Consider the following 14,654-nt stretch of genomic DNA (forward strand, 5'->3'; position numbering starts at 1 on the left):
TGAATGATAACGACAAATTTCCTGCCATTTTGTTTGTTTTGTACTCCAAGTAAAATCCTAAAAAAAAAAACACACAAATATAAATTGTTATATTGTTGATCATTTATTTACAATATGTACACAAAACAATAAAAAAAAAAACATGTTTGTTCTGATGTTAAAGGAGGCATTTTATGTCATTTAAAACCGATTGCAGGCATCTTAGTAACATGACTGTGCCAATTATAATACACTTAACCTTTATGACGCCCGATTTCTTTTTGTCTAGCTGAATGAAATGAGACCGTTTGCGAGTGGAGCCGGATTTCATGTAAATGAGCCAATGCTGTTTGTGCTTACCTTTGCGCTTTGATGTAGTGATTCACTCGTCCGCATTAAGCAAGATAATGCCGCTTGCACTGGCAAATTTGATCATATCACATTCCATAAAAAGTAAATTTCTCGTGCTATGTCCAAGAGGACATAATATGAAAGATTGACACGGGTTGCTTGTATACAAATAGAAATTTCAAAAGGGGCTAAAAAGTGTGATGGATGTTTGTTTGTTTTTTAATCCTTGGGTAATTTTGACCAAAGCATGTCACAGACACCTGGAAATTGCATTAATTTGTGGAAAATGTTCATAATGTCTTCTTTAAAGTGGACAAATCCCGGACCAAATCTGACATCAACCCCAAGCTTGAGATTTACAATAATGCAGAATCAATTTGCTGTCACTGCCAAAACACTGAAAGAAAAGACAGAAATACAAAACATTCTTTAGACAAGTAACAGCAGTGAGATGTTCACATCACAGTTTGTCTTGGATTTTAACGTCTATTTGACCCCCCCCCCAACACTGCAGCAGCACTTTAATCTGAAGCCAAGGATTTTTGTCACAGTCACAATGATCTTGACTCATCTGGCGTCCTCTGCTGGTCAAGGCTGCTAATGTTTCATTGACTTGAAATGACTCCATTCTGGTATTCGTTGAACCCATTTTAGAAGTGTGAGGAATGATTCTTAGAAATTCTGCTCCACCTGATGAATGTATGACTTAAAATGTTCCGGGGTTAACTGTGCTGAACATTGCACATTTATACACTGCAGTGATATATCGACACGCCGGAAACGTTTTTGATGTGAGGTATGTGCTTCAAAGCTGCAAATATTTTGCAAAGGTTGCCTTGTCTCACTTGTTCAACTCTTCATTAGAAAAGAGTGCGATGTTCCTTCTCAATCTCAGACATTGGGACCCTTCTGCTATTTGTTTCCTTTTTTTACTAAACAAAATGAAATCCTCAACTCACGCAAACATGTTTATGGCGTTGGCCTATGGATCTAGTCAGTCTAACACTGGTTATGAAAGCAGTGTTTTAGGTACTCACGTCAAAGAGGATCCCGACCTCTTGGTCCGGTGACGGCGCAAATGATTGGTTGACGTAGATGAACTGCGAAAAAAAAATACAGTGTCATAATAATGTGCCTGTACTGAAGATACTTTGTACAAAGCTGTTTCTTACCAGTTGTTCATTTGCATCCAACTTGAGGAAACGAGAGATGAACTGAGAAAGCGACTGCACTGTCCTGCTCCTATCCACAGCCCATTTTTTGGTTTTCATGATGGGGGTGTCCCCAACTGCCTTCAACAGGACATCAACTACAGATTGAATGAAGAGATGCAAGTTTTTTTTAGTCAATATATGCAGGAGTGAGAAGCAAAAAAGTACAAATACGTGGTTACTGTACTTAAGCAGGTTTAAACTTTTAATCAAGTACAGAGTGGGAGTACTTCTGCTACCTCATAAATTTAATTAAATAGCCGTAAAAATGTACAACTATTTTTCATGCACCATCTCGTGAATTCGACAGCTGAATGCAATGCTTTACGTATACTTACGTCAACCCCGCCCCTCGAATGTATAACTACTACAAGGCAACCTTATAATTAAACAAACGTATTTATGTGAAGATAACATTAAATGGAGGTAATTCAGTAGTTATCAACAAAAACATTAGCATTCGCTACTTCCCCAATTGGACGGACGTATAAACAACTTACAAGCTCATTGGTCAGGTCGCCAAAAAGCAACAACCGGATTGGTCGTCACTAAAAACATTTGCACGATACGTCACATACCCGGAAAAGGGTGTTTATCGCGGCTTTGATAGTCGTTATGATACGCTTAATTAGGAATGTTGTATAAAATACACGTTCGTACTCTTTTTCTTCTCCTCTGTTGTCGCCGAGTCTTCTGGAGGCGAGTGTAACTCCTCTTTATGAGCCTCTGTCGGTGACTCCGCATTGTCAGACATCTTTGTAGCTTTTCGGTTACCACCCACCGGACCTATTTTTTTCTCTTCCTCATATAACTTTATTAAACAATTTCAGCACAATGCGGACCTCAGTCAGCGAGGCGATTCGTCTTCCGCTTTTGATTTCTATTGGTTTACAGAGACGTCAATCATTAAGACGCCAGATTCTATTGGTCAGTATGCCTCAGGCGTGGTTTACAGGACACAAAACAGTCTGCACGTTTGCCTTCGAGTTGTGTGCTTGCAAAGGTTTGTTATTGTTGATCTTTGCTGTCTATTTCTTTAAGTAAATAAGACTTCCTAGTGGTTGTTTATGTCTTCTGATTACTTCGATGGAAGTTTCTCTTTCTTATTTGCAACTGTACGTTTTCTTTTTGAACACAGGTGGTGGTGTCACATGAGGACAGTCGGGACAGTTGGAACTTCAAACAGGGTGCTTCATAGTCAATCAGCAACAGTAAGTCACCTTGGCTTTGCGGAGGCAGCCTTGCTATTATTTTTTTGTAGCCTTGTTGCAGTCATACAACCCAAAATTTCCCTGCATGATTCAGAGAGCCAAAAGAAATCACTCAGTCTAAACCTTCCACCAACTAACATGCATGCACATCCTGTAATGTTGACAGTGGCTGGCATCGGCAGGCTCACCACCAAGGATGCGGTGCTCCTCCTGTGCGACATGCAAGAGAAGTTCCGACCCAACATCTTCCAGTTCACCAACATAGTCAGCAATGCGGCCAGATTGCTCCAGGTTGCGCCTATCGCCTTACAGTTAAAAAAAAGAAAAGAAAAGAAAAGAATCCTACTTCCTGTTTTACGTTAAATTAACATTCTGATAGGCCGGCCGAGTTCTGGGGATCCCTGCCATCGTCACAGAGCAGTACCCTAAAGGTCTGGGCCCCACGGTGCCTGAGCTAGGAGCGGAGGGCTTGACAGCTCACGCAAAAACATCCTTCACCATGATGACAGAGGAGGTGCAGAAGGAGATGCAGATCCTGGGGAACCCCAAACAGGCCATCTTGTGTGGCATCGAGGCGCACGCTTGCATTGCAGTAAAAAAAAAAACATTTGCAACTCGTTTAGTCAATGAGTCACAAGCTCTGCCTGATTCACCTTTGCTCTTTTGGCAGTGTACAACATTTGACCTGCTGGAAAAGGGCATCGAGGTCCACATCGTGTCGGACGCAGTCTCGTCACGGAGGTAGCCGCTTACATAACACGCCGTATTTCCACAGCTAAGCGTGTGTGCGTTTTCTTCCCGCGTAGCCAAACGGACCGCTTGTTCGCTCTGTCCCGCCTGAAGCAGAGCGGCGCCTTCCTCACCACCACTGAGGCCGTCCTGCTGCAGCTGGTCCAAGGCGCAAAGCACCCCAACTTCAAGGAGGTGCTTATCATATACTTTTCCTAGCCACAACATTAGGTACACCCTGCGAAGTCAAACGAGAGCTGGATGATCAAGCTAGCTAGCTAGCTATTGTTACCTCTAAGGCAGATTGTTTTCACATAACTTTTGTATTAGATCTCATTTGCTGCCTCATCTAAAGTTGTGGCCCATTATTGTAAATGTGGCTGCTTGACATTTTTATGATCTAGATAAATTTTTCATTTTCTGTCACCCACCCAGATTCAGCAGCTCATGATGCAGCCGTCCCCTGACACGGGCCTCCTCGCCTACTTCAGTGCGCTGTAAGAAAAAAAAAAAAAAAGTAGAACATCCAGTCATATTTGCAACGAATACGGAATTCCAAAGCCATCTACATGCTAAGTGCTTCAATAAAAGGATGCTGCATTATTAATTGCATATGTCTGTTTGTCTGAGTGCTTGGAAACAGCAATAATATGGAAAGACATTTGAGCATTTCATATGAGTGTGCTACTAGCATAACTGTCTTACTAGTAAAGTTTTTTCCCCCCCCATTACTGTATGATATTTTGTAGCAAACAGTTGTTATCTAGTTGACAGTTTTACCTCACAGAACGTTCGAATTCATAGATCTTAAGTATTAGCGATAAAATGGTCGAATGATTTGCCATAAAACTGGATGAGCATTTAATTACAATATACACATTTTCATTGATTATTTAGTGCACTACTAAGTCAGGGCAGTGAGGCAAAACTGTGGACAAGTGGAAGTTTTTTAAGTTCCTTAACACAACAATAAAGATTCAAATTACAGGCAGAATATTTAACAGATTTACAATACTTTGTCCTTAGTATTTGTTTGATTGGCTGATATAAGCTAAATCAGTAAAAAAATAATAATAATTTGGGAGGGGGGATATTTGAAAATCATTATCTTTGTCTTAGGTTGTATTGTACTATTGTGTGTTAAATAAAAGCTTATTTTTTTGCAGATTAAAAAAAAAACTTGCCATTCTATGAGGGGAGGAGGGTGTTATTATTAATTATTATTATTATTAATGATCTTTGTCTTAGGTTGTATTGTGTTAATGTGGAAAAAAAATGCAATTTTATTAAATAAACTTTTTATTAAAAAATTGCCAATTTTTTGGGGTGCGGGAATGTTTGAATATCATATTTGTCTGATTTTTTTTATTTTTATTTGCCGATTTTTTTTGTGTGTGGGGGGGGTGTTCGGAAATCATTAAATTGGTCTTAATCTTCTAATGTGTTAATGTGTGTAAAAATAAAAATTAAAAAAAGCAGATTTTTGCTGATTTTAAAAGAGCTAATATCGGCCAGATGATTAATCAGTCAGGCCTATAAAATTGTACTTGTTAGCATCTAACACTTGACTAGTGGTATTAGTAGTCCACAGATGTCAACTATAGTGCACACTTTTTTCCTACTTGTAACATTTTAGTAGTTTCGCAACCAAGTGAAAAATCCCATGGCACACCACCAAACAAAAATTTCCCCAAAACTCAATGCGCATGTCAATTAAGTAGTTATTTATGTAATTATTCTGCCTTTCTCTATAAGTCACTGGCATAGATAGATGAACAAAGTTTATTTGCTATAAATAAATACTTTTTTGGACCTATTAAATAAGGTTTCAAAAGTATTTTTGTTTTTTTTTGGCACTGGTTGAGAATCTCTGCTCTAGTAAACCAAAGTTGTCCTACTAGTGAGGACAAAGCATATTTGTACATATGGACCTTTAGCTGGCTATCACCGAGTTATTTGAATAAATGCTCAAAAGAAATTTCTGCACACTGGTAAGACAACTAGTGAGGCAAAACTGTGCTACTAGTGCAGCTAGTTGTCCGTACGACATAAACGCTCAAACTACTTTCCATACAGTCCAACAGTCAGACATGCTGTCTCCTGTTTGTTGGAGGGAGGAGGCGAGCTCGCAGGGGGGGAGGCATCCAAAAGCGATGATGTCACCCGGGAGGGAGGAGCGGCTGACGTGATTCATGCACAGGCAGAAAAAGGGAGGGGGAGAAAAAAAAGGAAGCTCACCCGATAGGTCTCGATGTGTACAAAGTTACACAAAACGTTTCCCCCGTCTCGAGCTCTGGAGGGGATTGCAATGCTGTGGGGGCAGATCTGAAGGTGAGCTGGTGGGAGAGGGTGGGTGGGGTTAGTGCTTTTGAAACTGTGCACCGCTGCTGTGGCGGCGGCATGAATTATTAACACTTTTTTTTCAAGGCCTTGGCCCTCGAGTGGTCACAGGAAAAGCAAGGCACTCTTATCTCTGTGGAGCAAAACTGTGTGGAGGGAAGTGCGTGTGAAACGTAATCCGATTGTAATCAGTTGGGCAAAAGTGAAAGTAATGCAGTTGCGACTTCAAAGTCCCCCGTTTGTCTATTCAACTAACACCGGTGCTCCGTCCTCAGACTCCCAACATGTCCTCCAACCTGGACTCCAGCCTCACCAGCATCGACTGGCTGCCCCAACTGGGAATCAGCGGCCTGCGTTCAGGTCGCGAACGAGGAGGAGAGCGTGAGAAGAGGGGGGATCGAGGAGGAGGAGGAGGAGGAGGGGGGGAGAGGGGAGACTCGTTGGCTTCCGTGCCGGACCCCTCCCTCAGCAACTCCAAAGGCAAACCCCCCCACAGCTACGCCACCCTCATCGCCATGGCCATCACGGCCGCGCCGGAGAGGAAGTTGAGCCTGAACGACATCTACACCTGGATCAGCGACACGTTCCCTTACTACAGTCGCACGGGGCGCGGGTGGAAGGTAGCCAGCCTCGAATTCGGATTTTCTTCGCTTTTTGGTCCCATAAGGCATCCCAATGAATGTTATATTATGAATAGCTCCCAGGTGCCTAACTTCACCTAAATATTTGCACATGGGACGAAATAGATTCTAGAAAATACCCAAACTATCGATTATAGGAACTATCAGGGCTGGGCTGTGATTTTCCACACATATCCAAAACCTTGCTCAACACCATCAATATACATAGAAACCATCAGTATCAATATTTATCTAATGGCATGAAAAAAACGTAAAGAAAGGAGAAAGAATGCATCATATTCACCAGAGATGCCGATTGTTAATCACTACAGACACTTTGAGTTAGTTGAACTTGACTTTCACAAGGTTTGCTCTGACCAGCCAATCAGAGGACATTAACTCATTCACTGCCATTGACGGCTATAAACGTCAAAAATTCATTTGCGCTATTTCTATTAGTTTAACATTTTCCCCCCACTTTTGTTAACAAGAGTATGAAAACCTAGATTTTTTTGTTGTTGTACATTTAGAACAGATATAAAATTTGTGATTAATCACGAGTTAACTATTGAAATCATGCGATTAATTACAATTACAAATTTTAATTGCCTGACGCCCCTAATTTTTAATACTCTTTTCTTTAAAAAAAAAAAAAAGATTTAAAAAAAAAAGTCTAGCTTTTCATACTCTTGTTAACAAAAGTGAAAAAAAAATGTTAAACTAATAGAAATAGTTCAAATGAATTTTTGACGTTTATAGCCGTCAATGGCAGTGAATGAGTTAATAATATTTGCTTACACTGCTCTCTCTCTCTCACACAGTGCATTACTGTCTCTTGGCTGAGTTGCATGGTGACATAATGTTCTTCTCAACAGAACTCCATTCGGCACAATCTGTCCCTCAATAAATGCTTCAGGAAAGTTCCTCGTCCGCACAGCGACCCCGGCAAGGTGAATAGTTGCAAACCTCGCGACAGGATCTTACATAAGTAACACAAGTTTGCCCCAAATGAAATGTGTTGCTAAATGTTCACCGGATTCTACAAAAAATAACTTGTTTTGGTTTTACCAGGGCTCCTATTGGACAATGGATGGACCGGCGATGTCCAATCAAGTCAGGGCGCCCAAACGCCCGTATCCAGACGATGAACAGCAAAATCTGGATGTGTGTTAATCTTTCGAAACCAGTCTACAATAATGTGCTTATTTTATCTTATATATACACATTTTACCTTCCAGGCTGCACAAGAACTAGCAAGAGACCCCTCTCCTTGTCCAGCTTCCCACAAAGAAGGCGGCGTACCTCTTGAGATGTCCCTGCAGCAGCCCCCCCGACCTGCTTCCCTCTCTCCTCCCCCATGCAAGGTAACGTTCTTCATTTAGTACCTGGGCCTGTCATTTCGCAATTACAGAAACTAGGGATGGGCGAGTACCGGTATCAGGTATCAATCTTATTTGAAGGTATCGGGTACTCATGGAGGCTGCCGATACCAGCCGAGGATAATTAAGGCACACAAAAAAATTCTGACATTGAGTAAGTCCTCCTCGGCAGTAGTTGGCGCTATATTATGGCAGCTTGACACATCCGCCTGGAAAAAAAAAAGGGTCATTGAACATCCCTACCAGAAATAACAGCACACAACTACGACATGTACACAAAAAAAAAAATCTAGATTCATCTAATAAAAAAGACACCATACTTAGTACTTACGAGGGGTGTGCCAAAAAAATCGATTCTCATTTAGTAACTATTCAGAATTGATTTTAAATGTCCCCAAATCGATTTTATTTAAATTATTTTATACTGTCTTGCCGTTGTCTGTGTGTGCCTTTATTTGGAGCGCTGTTCATGTTGTACCCGATTTGGCCACTTATGGGCAGTGTGGTTCCACGCGGTCTGATATACTGTTAAGTTGTAGCCACATTAGAGAGTAGAAGGAAAAAGTCACGATCAAGTTATTCCAATAAAAGTTGTTTTTTTTTTTTCCAGCGTGGAGCCGTTCTTTTGAGTAATAAAAGTGCCGTGAGTAGCATTAGCGGGTCAGACTGGAGTAGATCGTTACAATTCCTTGCACATCTATAGATTGAAAGCAAAAATCATTGTCAATCAAATCATTTTGAATCAAAAAACATTCTTAATCGAAAATCGATTCTGAATCGCAGACCCAAAAATTGGAATCGAATCGTGAGACATTCAAAGATTCCCACCCCTAGTACTTACCAGTGATGCCGAGTACGAATGGCGCGGATTGCTACATAAGTGTTTTGCTAGTTTGGCTCTGACCAACCAATCAGAGCATGGCAAAATTATGATGTCATCGAGGCTCAGCGCTGCAGAGCTGTGAGGATTAATTTGAAATGTGATTGGTTAAAGCAACAGTCCCATTGTTAATTAAGTTTAAGTTACAACGGCCAGCACTTCTGATTCTTGGACAGATTAGATTCACACATGACAACACGCAGAGGCTAAAATCTGATTGGACGACAAAAATAAAACAATTCCAACATTCACATGTTCAGTAATTCCTCGTAGTCATTCTATTATGACTATGAATGGATGTACGGACATACTATTGGCTGGCTAGGCTACTTCCTGATGATAGCATTAGCTACCGTTGTGCTCACTGACAGCGTCAGTTGAGCCTACCGACAGGTGTGCTAACGGCTAAGAATGTTTTTTCTGTTTATTGCCCACTGTTTTTGTTACCGTTTGTTTGATAAAGCAACTGAGAGAGTAAAACCACCTGTAATGGATTACAATTTGTTGTAACTAGCTAGCGCTGGTAGGCTAAATTCATTTAGCTAACAATGTCTACTTGAGAGACGTGAGTGTTCTGTACTTCACAATAGAAAAAGTAGGAGAAACACTAGAAAATGAAGAAAACAGACTGTTGGGGATACATTATTAATTGACTTACTTACTTACCACTGTGCCACTTCTTCTTTGGTCCTTATTTATACTGATACAAACAACGTGTCTTCGCAGCAACCGTACACACCAGCTCCCGCCGCCTCCATCAACACTCCCCCCAGACCCGGCCCCACTCCCCCTATCCCCCCTCTTTTTGCTGCCAGTGCCTGTCCAACATTCCGTGCCCACTCAGGACCGGAATGTGCTCCCACTTCCTCTTCTTCTCAACCGAACTCTTCTACTGTCACTTTTTCTCCTCATTTTTCTTTACCTGTGACCACGTCCTCCTCAGCCGGGTCGGGGCACCCCACGGTGGACCCCCCGCTGCGATTCACCTTCGACGAGATGAACTTACCCGACTTGTACGCATCGTTTAAGTCGATCTTTAAGAGTATGAAGGAGAGAGGAGGCTCACAAGGTAAGCACGGGCACTACTGCATTTGCCACAAAAACGTCCCTGCTGCAAATAGTAAAATGCTGCAAATAATTTACACTTCCCCCAAAAGGTGTTTGTAATGGCAAATACAAGCCACAGGGGGGCAGAAAAGAACTTAAAACGGTAACCGAGACTCTCATGAAGCACCAAAGTCGTAAATCTAGCATGTAGACAATCATGCACCCATGTTACATAAACAGGACATCAACAAAACATCTCAAATGAAAACCAAAAAAAACACAAAAATTCCGCCAGTGTGAATAGAAAAGATTATTGGCGAGTGACGCTAATTTAAGATGTTTCCAACTGCTGTGGATTGTGATGTCACAGTGCGACTAATCTACAGAGGTTAAAAAAAAAAAACGGAATTTTGAGAATTTGAAAATGCCAAAAAGCAAAAATCTTCTGCTGCCACACACAGTGGAGAACGGACGAGAAGAAATGGCAGTAATTACTCCAGTACTAGCCAATAGCTATACTGTGGACGTGTGCACTATGGCCCGGCCAATTAATCGTCTGGCAGATTTATTATTAACTTTTTAAAAGTAGGGGGGTCGGCCAATTTGAAAATAATAATAATAATAATAATCAGTTGTGTTGTGTATTTTGGGACTAGAACCAATTTTTTGGGTGTCACCCTGTGTCAACATTTCTTATCAAAGTTAAGCTTGAGTGCTTTGTGAGCTCTTATTTATACACACATTCAAGTGTGTGTGTAGCATCACTATGACACAACATTCCACACAATGAGAACTCCCACTCGGATGACCAAATATGGTTCCTTGCCCGATCTGACTGACCCCTTTTTTTCCTCTTTTCTTTTTTTAATAGCCGATTCTGCCCCCGTGGCTATGCCAAGCAACGACGTCACTCCGCTTCACACCCCGGTTCTCCTGCCAATGTCTCCTCACTTTGCACCACCACCGCCACCGCCAGCGCCACCAGCAACCGTGGCACCACTCGCACCACCTGCCCCACCGGGCGACACCGTGCGCCTCTCACAGCACAGTAAGTCTACAAAAAATATTTCTGACGTTGGGCGAGAGGTGCGGTACACATTGACAATATAACTTCTTAAATGAACCGTATTTATGTCGCTCTTTGCGTGCACTCTTGGCCGACAACGAGGCACTCTACAATAGTGTTAATTTCGTCAACACACATTTTTCACCTAAAACGAGACTAAACTAGACTAAAACCCTCATTAATAAACAATGAAAATGTATTTCACTTAATAAAAACTGGACTAAAATCTATGGACATTTTAGTTTATGAACAAAAACAAGACTAAAATTATATGATTTTGTAAAATCTTGTCTCTGCTAATCTGTTTTTAAATCTGCATCTAGCGAATGCAACATCCACAAACACACAGGACAGACAGGAGGTGGATTCACGGTGAAAAGTAAAAAAAAAAGAAGAAGTTATTATAGTTATAAAGTAACATTAATTCAACGGCTATAACGTTCCAACAATAATGCTAATCCGACCGCTAACTAATGCTAGCTAATTTACTAGCTCGTAGCATGGAGCCAGAGTAGCCACTTGTTGATATACTGTAATTGTGTGTCAAGTTCAGAGGTGGCAAATCCAGGTCCGGAAAGTAAAAACCCTGCCGCAGTTTGGCTTTAGCCCCACGTGCTAGCTAGCTAGCTAGCTCCCATGGTGTTTGTTTACCTTTTAGGGAGCTAGCAAGCTAGCATCAGGGGCTAAAATCAAACGGTGGCAGGGTTTTTACTTTCTTGACCTGGATTTCCCACCTCTGGTCAAGTTTTTCATCAAAAAGATGAGATTTTTTTTTAGGTGAAATAGTTCAACATTATCTACTGACCAAAAAAATATACAGTGGTAAAATGATTGTCCTGGCTAAAAGTAGACTAAAATTTTGAGTTTTTGTTGACTAAAACTATAAACAAATAAAATAGTTTTCTTGGACTAAAATAAAGACTAATATGCTAGATTTATAGTCAACTAAAAATGGAGTAAATAAAAACTGGATGAGGTGTGATTAAAAACTAACAAGCGTGAATGAAACTGAGACTGAATTTAAAAATGGTATCTATCTGAAGGTAAGATGAATTTTGGGGATGTAGTCATAGCTAGCTAGCTAAATGTCTCACAAGTATGCCGGATAACCACTTATGCTAATGTAGTCTTGTGGGGGAGGAGTTACAGAATTCACTTTACAAGGTCTTCCATTGCTGTCTTGTGTTCTCTGTAGCGGTACCAGCCGACTGGTTCACAAGCACAGACTCTCTAAAGGAGAGCTTCCGCATCGCCAGCAACCTTGACTGGGCTAACATTGACCTCTCTGGTCACCCAGGTTAGACCGCACTAAAGGACCGATCCACCCAATGAGGAAAATAACAGACAAACCTTTCAAGTCAACGCTTTCCTTACTTTGTGTGGTCAGACTTGCTGGAGAGCATGCGGCAAGCGGAGCTGTGCGACTGGGCTCTGGACCCGACGCTTTTCACCTCCCTGTGCGACTCCCTCAACCGCTTTTTTGTCCAGAAAGGGATGCTGACCTCGGGGAGTCACTCCCCGCTGGCCCTGGGCATGCACCACCCCTCGCAGCCAGCACCTTTCTCTTTCAACACGCCACCCCCGTCGCATCTCGCCGCCCATCCCTCGTCCTTCCACTACGGACCCGCCAACGGTTCGCCGCTGCCTCGCAGGCCTCTTCACATGCAGGGGCACAACCTTCATCGACCTGTACACACACAGCCTGCAAATACAGCCGGTAAGACCAGGTTAACTGCATTTTCTGAAAATTGAAAAAGGTGCGAATACAGTAACAATACTTAACCATGTGTACCTGGTACAGTTGGTAAATGGTTTCCTTGCTTTGTGCCGAACTGCTTCTTCCATGACAATTGCCTCGAGCCACTGTAAGGACTCGCGAGGTCGTCTCCAGGGCAGAGACGATGTGCTTCTAGACATACTACACATGACCTTATTTATCAATGCTGTAATGTCCCCCACCCGATAGACCCCTACCCAACTGTCACGTGTGCTAGTCGTTGATATCAAATCAATTGTCCTTTTCATAGCCTGATATTAATTAATTTAACCATAAATCGATTATTTTGTCTTTTCCCCATAATTAATGAGAAAATCGTATTTTAAAGGCATAAATGTTTTTTTTTAATCTTGCTGTTTTCTTGAAATTTACTGTTCATGGGGATTTCAAATTATTTTCTTACATTCACTGAATTCACATGACTCATTGCACTTTAGACAATTCAGAATCATTTTCATTTAAAAAAAATATTGAATTACATTTATGAAAATGGTAGTTATTTTGATCTCATCCTTGCTGATGCCAATGTTTGTGTAATACTAAAGTGATACATTACTTTAATAAAAATAAACTAGTCATAATAATAATAATAAAAACAATAGTAATTTTACCAATTACTTCCGCTGCATAATTTAATTTGAGAAGTAATGTTTGTGAATTTTCAATCATATCTTTGATATTTAAGTATTGACATTCCATAATCGATATTGGATTGCGTTGGATCAAATCGAATTATAGGAAATTATCAGGAAATTAGTATTTATACCCAGCCCAAGCATTTGCTGAGTTTTTTCCCCCCGTTCCTAAATCCATACTTTTTTACCAGAGCCGTATATAGTTTGACCAACTCTTGTTTCAAGCAGGGTAACAAGATGGCGTCCTTTTGTCATGTGACCAGCAGTCACCAGCATGATTGGTCAACTGCTGGCCACATGACAAATGGACACCATCTTGTTACCCTACTAAGTTGGCACCGCTTCAGGCCTCCTGTTGTCTCCCTCGTCCATTATTTTATGTCTCTTGATAAACCCTCATGGTGAACGTGTTTGTGTGTCTCAGGTGTTGCACAGCAGCCTCACGCGATGGCAGCACGGCCACGTCCGCCTTTTAAAAGTCTCCACAGCAACAGCGAGGAGATCCAAGATGACTTCGACTGGGATTCTCTAATTGTCTGAAAAAAACGAGACATTATCAGCAACCAGAAGACAAACGAACTGTTCATTAGAAACTATTCTCCCTCACCGTTTTTTTTTTTATACTCAATCCTAACTGCTTCTTGACGCGTGTCTTCTGCGGATAATCATCGGGGTGTGGTTTTGCAACAAAGGGTTAAAAAGCAATTTGATCAAGGAAAATAAAATATACATTTATTCTTGTCACATTATTGTACTCTGCAGCAGTAAAAATTGCAAATTGGATAAAGACATTAAAGTACAGCACAAGCATGAAACCAGCCATAACCCCACATCCTGTTTGCTTTTTTTCCCCTGTTAAATTTCATAAACTTTTTTTTTCATTTTACTTGTCAAACGTGAATGTTCACAGGCAACACCACACGATTACCCAGTATAAGATTTTTTTTTCTTCTTGTCGATATAAAATGTGTAAATTAAAAGAACAGCATGGAGCATGTCAAGTCTTTTTTTTTTTGTCATCTTCTCAATTCCTTCATTTCATCAATGTCTTTTCCCAACAGCACAGCAGGGCCAAAACACATGGACAGTCGCAGTTTCCGGGAGACGTACAAACGGGATTGAAATGTTGTGGATTATCAAAAATGAAATCAGATTGGCAGCCAAATGTGCGACCCTCAAAGAGAATAATACCTCATTTGAAATTCCAACATTGCAGAGTATTAATACAGGTTAGTCTTTAAAAACAAAATGAATGGATGCAATTTTTTTTTCTTCTTTCCGTCGAGTGAGTCACAGAACCGATGACAGAACACGAGAAAAGAACCGAAGAAGGGGCGACGTAGTGAAAACACGTACACAGAAAGGCATTGGAAATATTTCAGACTTGCACAAATAAGCGTTCGTCATCTCGCACCCTTGCGTCACTTTT

The 14,654-nt window shown here is 41.1% G+C and overlaps 3 protein-coding genes across 4 annotated transcripts; 2 read left to right on the top strand and 1 right to left on the bottom strand.

Moving 5' to 3' along the window:
- Positions 1 to 80: 80 nt before the first annotated feature.
- Positions 81 to 2,363, bottom strand: atg12 (ATG12 autophagy related 12 homolog (S. cerevisiae)). Its single transcript, XM_077574976.1, has 4 exons — positions 2,202 to 2,363; positions 1,503 to 1,639; positions 1,368 to 1,430; positions 81 to 727 (listed from the first exon to the last, which is right to left on the bottom strand). The coding sequence occupies exons 1-4, from the start codon at positions 2,293 to 2,295 to the stop codon at positions 668 to 670; spliced, it is 354 nt and encodes a 117-aa protein (XP_077431102.1). The 5' UTR covers positions 2,296 to 2,363; the 3' UTR covers positions 81 to 667.
- A 50-nt stretch (positions 2,364 to 2,413) lies between these two features.
- On the top strand, positions 2,414 to 4,093 carry isoc2 (isochorismatase domain containing 2). 2 transcript variants are annotated; one of them, XM_077574969.1, is made up of 7 exons: positions 2,426 to 2,544; positions 2,680 to 2,752; positions 2,919 to 3,043; positions 3,132 to 3,344; positions 3,423 to 3,493; positions 3,559 to 3,676; positions 3,917 to 4,093. In XM_077574969.1, coding segments are annotated over exons 2-7 (594 nt in total). In that variant the 5' UTR covers positions 2,426 to 2,544; positions 2,680 to 2,751; the 3' UTR covers positions 3,983 to 4,093. The 2 variants fall into 2 exon arrangements, with proteins under 2 accessions (XP_077431094.1, XP_077431095.1); XM_077574968.1 differs by having other exon boundaries at positions 2,414 to 2,544; positions 3,132 to 3,493.
- Positions 4,094 to 5,665: 1,572 nt separating this feature from the next.
- Positions 5,666 to 14,226, top strand: foxj2 (forkhead box J2). The gene is made up of 10 exons (XM_077575595.1): positions 5,666 to 5,812; positions 6,097 to 6,441; positions 7,317 to 7,391; positions 7,513 to 7,605; positions 7,680 to 7,805; positions 9,427 to 9,769; positions 10,619 to 10,795; positions 12,009 to 12,110; positions 12,201 to 12,530; positions 13,650 to 14,226. The coding sequence occupies exons 2-10, from the start codon at positions 6,106 to 6,108 to the stop codon at positions 13,763 to 13,765; spliced, it is 1,698 nt and encodes a 565-aa protein (XP_077431721.1). The 5' UTR covers positions 5,666 to 5,812; positions 6,097 to 6,105; the 3' UTR covers positions 13,766 to 14,226.
- Positions 14,227 to 14,654: the final 428 nt, after the last annotated feature.

This window comes from Vanacampus margaritifer, chromosome 9 (assembly GCF_051991255.1).
Source record: "Vanacampus margaritifer isolate UIUO_Vmar chromosome 9, RoL_Vmar_1.0, whole genome shotgun sequence".
NCBI classification, from domain to species: Eukaryota; Metazoa; Chordata; class Actinopteri; order Syngnathiformes; family Syngnathidae; genus Vanacampus; species Vanacampus margaritifer.

Excerpts from the sequence above, each read along its gene's own strand:
- isoc2 (XM_077574968.1), top strand. Across the intron at positions 3,494-3,558 it reads GACGCAGTCTCGTCACGGAG|CCAAACGGACCGCTTGTTCG; the intron begins GTAGCCGCTTAC and ends CTTCCCGCGTAG. Across the intron at positions 3,677-3,916 it reads AGCACCCCAACTTCAAGGAG|ATTCAGCAGCTCATGATGCA; the intron begins GTGCTTATCATA and ends TCACCCACCCAG.
- atg12 (XM_077574976.1), bottom strand. The coding sequence starts at position 2,295 with ATGTCTGACAATGCGGAGTCACCGACAGAGGCTCATAAAGAGGAGTTA. Across the intron at positions 1,431-1,502 it reads TGGATGCAAATGAACAACTG|TTCATCTACGTCAACCAATC; the intron begins GTAAGAAACAGC and ends TTTTTTTCGCAG. Across the intron at positions 728-1,367 it reads AGGTCGGGATCCTCTTTGAC|TGTTTTGGCAGTGACAGCAA; the intron begins GTGAGTACCTAA and ends CTTTTCTTTCAG.
- foxj2 (XM_077575595.1), top strand. The coding sequence starts at position 6,106 with ATGTCCTCCAACCTGGACTCCAGCCTCACCAGCATCGACTGGCTGCCC. Across the intron at positions 6,442-7,316 it reads GCACGGGGCGCGGGTGGAAG|AACTCCATTCGGCACAATCT; the intron begins GTAGCCAGCCTC and ends TCTTCTCAACAG. Across the intron at positions 7,606-7,679 it reads ATGAACAGCAAAATCTGGAT|GCTGCACAAGAACTAGCAAG; the intron begins GTGTGTTAATCT and ends TTTACCTTCCAG.